A 5,163-nucleotide genomic window follows, 5' to 3' on the forward strand; every position below is an offset into this window, starting at 1 on the left:
TATTGTTAATTGTTATTGGTTTATTGTAAGTGGCTATTGTTCGGGACGAACAATACTAAGGAGGGGGCAGTGTTGCGTTTGTTATAGAGAGACTGTTGAAATTAAGTGTATCGTAAAGTTGTATTCGGAAAGAATAAACCAGTTTTATTTAAGAAAGGACTTGTGTCGCTAAAGTTTAGTCGGAACGAATTTACGGAAAATTAACTGACGAATGGAGACGTGACACCACTAATTGCGTTATAGCCTGGAAAATGTTATAATGTGTTGCATAAATTGTAGACGTTATTTATGATTCTTTAGGTACACGTAGCATTTTGTATGAATAAATGAAATTAACCCTTAAAAAACAATAGAAAACGTAAAAATCCTACATTTAAGTATATACATCTCACCAAATGCCTTGGGATGGAAAAGCTGGACCCCAATCCCAACTGAACGAACATTGCATTTTTCTAATGTAGTTCACGTGGCATAAACCTTTCTCAGTAGGAGGAGGGCAAACGGGAGGTATAACATAGTACATCAGTTGTTCCAGATGTTTCTGCTTAGCGTAAAGGACTGCTGATTCGAATTTCACACTAATTGTGTTATTTTCTTTCTGAAATCCAAAAAAAAAGAGAAAGCATTCTTCTAAAATGAGCGAAACACTGAAGTTAAAAATACAACAGGTTTAACACATTCTAGTTTGTTAAAAGAAATGATTGGATAAATGACGCTCTATAAAATTACGCTATGAAGGGAATTTGTAACAAAAGTTCTAAAGTGCTTACAATTTCTATTGATAAAACTAAACATATATTTTAACAAATGAGACTTTGCATCCTGTCGCATTGTAAACATATATATCATATTTAATAACATTCTAGTTGAAAGAAAAACATTAAATTTTAAACTACTACTTTCTTCAAGTTTTGGAAGTGCAATAGTCTTCATCACAAGGGAAAGTAAAGCATCACGCATGTCTCAAGGCTTAGCACAGTACAGGCACAAATAAAACAAAATGTTCATGTTCAAAGAAAGAAAAAAGCCTATCACGGAAAAAATAGTTCTTGACAGCATGAACAGAAAAAACGCTGCCTCATTTTAAATGAAACTTTCTTGATTTCTTTAAAATAATTATTTCAAACAATATTTCCCGAATTTTATCACTTCTTTTTGTCAGAGAAGTACTACTAGTGCCTCGTAGCGTTTAACTGGTTTTATAGACCGTGTTATTGTGTATTTTCACATTTCCTGGTAATAAAGAAGCCCCCCCCCCCCAATCTTTGAAAGACCAGCGAGCAGTTCTTACACTTTTGTACAGTTTTTACACTTGCAAAATCTAAATAGCATTTAAAGAAATCCGAGTGTTTTGGTTTACTGGTGATAGAAAAACTTCTACTCACATAACTGCAAAACAGTTTGTTATAAACAGTAAATAAAGCTATATTATTTATGTTATGTCACAAATATATTTCTTCCATTATTTGAACTCTTTGACACTACTATTAGGATATTAAAGAAGAGTATATCTTCAACACAAATGTAACACATATAAATATATATAAATTTATGAAACAAATTTACCATTGAATCATAAATCCTAATAAAAATTGGATTCTGCTGCACTTCCGATGCTATTCATGTTCTCCATGAACATATAACATATAATACAAAGATACCTGGCAATGTAATGCTTTAAACTGGAGAGTGTGTCGCCACTTTCACTACTTTCAGCCGTACAACATGATCCGTTCGTCGTTGCAAAATTACTATAGTTATTGGTGGCATAAATGCCAGTTCGTGTGGTGTAGGATTCACGTATTTGCTACTCTCATTCGTAGCATTAAAGCAGTAAAATTGAAGTGGTTGCCAACCTTGAACCCTTCGTCTGATAGCCAATGAGCGGGATAGAGGTCCAGAGTGTACCGGATCTTCCCAGGTCACTTGACCAAACAACAATCAATAAAACGATAACAACTATTCGTCTGATTGCTTTTCCATTCAAACTCGATCTTTGGGGGTCCACCTAAATTATTCTACTAAATGGCATCGAAGTTGGTCCAGCAACCTGTGATGCCAAAGAGACAGACGAACAATTCTGTTTAATATGTATTACCCAAAGATTTTCTACAGAACAGATAGCTGTATAATCACATAGATGTATATGTCATGTAGTTATGGTAGAATTTTCGACTATTTGGCGATCATTGTGACACTTCGAAAATATTACCTTCAAATTTTTCCTGATGAATGACCAATCATATGAACAACGTATGCGCTCTGGGAGAGTAAACACTTTCCTTTATTCTTTTACTTCGTGTTTGGTCTATTCCTTCAACCCAGTCAGCCTGAAATTCGGATTTAAGTCTGTATTATATTTTCTGATGTTCTTCTAATTATCTGTGATTACTTTTTTCACCTGTAGGGTTAATCAGTTCACATGATAATACCATGCTCTTTTTAGTTATCTTGTATCTTATTTGAAAGATGTTATGTTTGGTGTATACAATTTATCTAATCAATAAATTTTTAAAGCAAAATGTGTTTTAGGTGACACAATGCTAAAACAGCACAATGGTTTGTGTCATTTCTGTAATCCTGTTCATCTCTAAATACTATACACGTGTATGAGATTATATATACATGTGTGTGTATTATATTTATATACAATTTGGTTATAAAGTATATATCCCACTTTAGAGTACTATAGCACCTAAATCATAAGGTATAAGAATTGCGCCATTACCCATATATCACAAAGTACAGCACTTATCAAATAAATATGAGTAAAGTGAATACATATGTGATAAACACTGTTCTGGAGAGCCAATAACTTTTGTTGGTAAAATAAAATAGCCGAAGTTGTCCATGCAACATCACTGGTATGGAGAACCAGTTTCCTTGGGTGTGTGTGTTGTGTTATAGCAAAGCCACATCGGGCTATCTGCTGCGTGCACCGAGGAGAATCGAATCCCTGATTGTAGCGTTACAAGTCTGAAAACTTATCGTTGTCCCACCAGGGGAATTGGCCTTAGGTCTAAGAATTATACACACACACACTCATATATTTATATACGTGCAAATGTATGAACAATTTTGAAAGTTTTAGATGAACATGAATTGTCAACCTGTCTAAACAAAAAGGAAAAGAAGCACATTGTATGATATTCAAAATAAATTAAACGTATACCTTAAAAGCGCCTCCCCCCCCCTAAATCATCTATACTGATTTAAAGATATTGAGAAAGAAGCTGGTTTGACAAATTCGAACTAGGAATTACAAATTCTAAATTTAATAATAATTTCGAAGTAAAAACAACACGACAATTTTAATATGTAAATGAATTATTTCAATATATCCGAAAGATAAAAAAATACCTTGAGGATATCCTTGACGTCAAAGACATATCTAACAAACATGTTATTGGAAGTTCCCACTCGCTGATCGTTTATAAAAACTTCTCCGACGGTGTCTAATCCATGAGCCACCAATGATATTCTCGTAGTGCTCAAAAAATCATTTGGCACTAAAAATGAAAATCAGATAAGTTATTTTAATATCAATAATTCGTTTTTACTCTTTTTTTTTCTGGATAAATATATAGTTTATTCGAATCGGGGCTTAACGTTGATTCCTTTATTTGTTCTTAGTTTAAGAAATATTTGTAGCTTACACCTCCTTTCCTTGTAACAGGAACTCCCCTTACCCCGGGCGCCCAGCGTTAAGTCTGATGACTTATAACTCTAAAAACAAAGTTTCGATACCCGCAGTGAGCAGAGGGACAGACATTCATTGTATACTTTTGCGCGTAACACCAATAAATAAACAACGTAACAAGAGGTGGTTTTATTCTAGGAAATGGGCCCGTCATGGCCAGGTGGTTAGGATGCTCGACTCGCAATCTGTGGGTCGCGGGTTCGCATCCCCATCCCACCAAACATGCTCGCCCTTTCAGCCGCGGGGGCGTTATAATGTGATGGTCAATCCCACTATTCGTTGGTAAAAAGAGTAGCCCAAGAGTTGGCGGTGGGTGGTGATGACTAGCTGCCTTCCCTCTAGTCTTACACTGCTAAGTTAGGGACGGCTAGCGCAGATAGCCCTCGTGTAGCTTTGCGCGAAATTCGAAACAAACAAACAAACAATCTAAGAAATGTGATTTGACCATGTTTTCCAGGTCAGTATGGATGAATACAAAGTTGTTGAATCTGAAGCAAGAGTTAGATGGATAAAGAACTGATTGTTGTATGGAAGTTACTTATGTTTTTCACGTTCTTAAGGATGTGAAAATAACTGTGAATGTTTAGAAAGCAGCTAGACGTTTGAAGATACTCCTATACCTTTAGTATTGAGCTTTTTTGATCATTAGATAGCTAATGTGCTTCCTAGTGAGCCAGGTTGCCTTTGGTTTAGCATGTAAAAAGGGTAGGTAAGGAAAAGTTTCAAGTTCCATTACCGAATGATTGTAATTTGTGTAATGAAAGACTTCTTTAAAATATTTAGCATATATTTAAGATAAAGTGTTCTTCTGTTTAATGTATGTGAAAATTATTGTTTATAATTTTATTTAACAAGATTTGACTATGTAGTAAGCAAATATAATTTAACTCAAAATAATTAGATCCAAATACATTCTTCTTTCATTTAACTTAAGAATATAATTGATTGATGACATTTAAATATTAAACAAATACACCAGATCAAGACATACGCTGTAAGTAAAGAAATATTCTGATTCGAAGTTACGGCCTTGATCTGAATGCAGTTCATATGGCATACTAAATCTGAAGAAGAAATCACTAATAGCCGAAGCTACAGTTGTATCTTCCTGATTTGGTATTGCATATGCCTCAGGCCACTTGGTGAAATAGTCCATCACCACACAAATGTACTTGTTTCCAGCACGAGTTTGGGGCAGAGGACCAGCAATGTCGATGGCTACTCTTTCCATTGGTGCACCAACTTGATATAACTTCATTGGAGCACATCCCTTATGCTTGGGTCCCCTTTTAGCACAACATATACTGAATGTTCTGCACCATTCTTCCACATCTTGTCTCATACCTATCTAGTAAAATCTGTGCCGTAGGTGACTCAATGTTTTCTTAACTCCGAGATGTCCTCCTGTTACAGTATCATGGGATTGACGCAACACAACTTCCCGTAACTTCCTCGGTATAACT

At 35.1% G+C, this 5,163-nt stretch overlaps 1 protein-coding gene across 2 annotated transcripts in view; it reads right to left on the minus strand.

Annotated features, from left to right (window-relative positions):
* LOC106474293 (beta-mannosidase-like) overlaps positions 1-5,163 on the minus strand; it is a 47,353-nt gene that overhangs the window by 35,675 nt on the left and 6,515 nt on the right. For both annotated transcript variants that reach the window (XR_002608865.1, XM_013934984.2), the window contains exons 3-4: positions 3,361-3,509; positions 393-598 (exon numbers count right to left, since the gene is read on the minus strand). Coding sequence is in view for 1 of the 2 variants with exons in the window: in XM_013934984.2 (XP_013790438.1) it covers positions 393-598; positions 3,361-3,509 (355 nt within the window). In the remaining variant the exon portion in view is untranslated. The remainder of the gene's footprint in view (positions 1-392; positions 599-3,360; positions 3,510-5,163) is intronic.

This window comes from Limulus polyphemus, unplaced genomic scaffold, assembly GCF_000517525.1.
Source record: "Limulus polyphemus unplaced genomic scaffold, Limulus_polyphemus-2.1.2 Scaffold137, whole genome shotgun sequence".
NCBI classification, from domain to species: domain Eukaryota; kingdom Metazoa; phylum Arthropoda; class Merostomata; order Xiphosura; family Limulidae; genus Limulus; species Limulus polyphemus.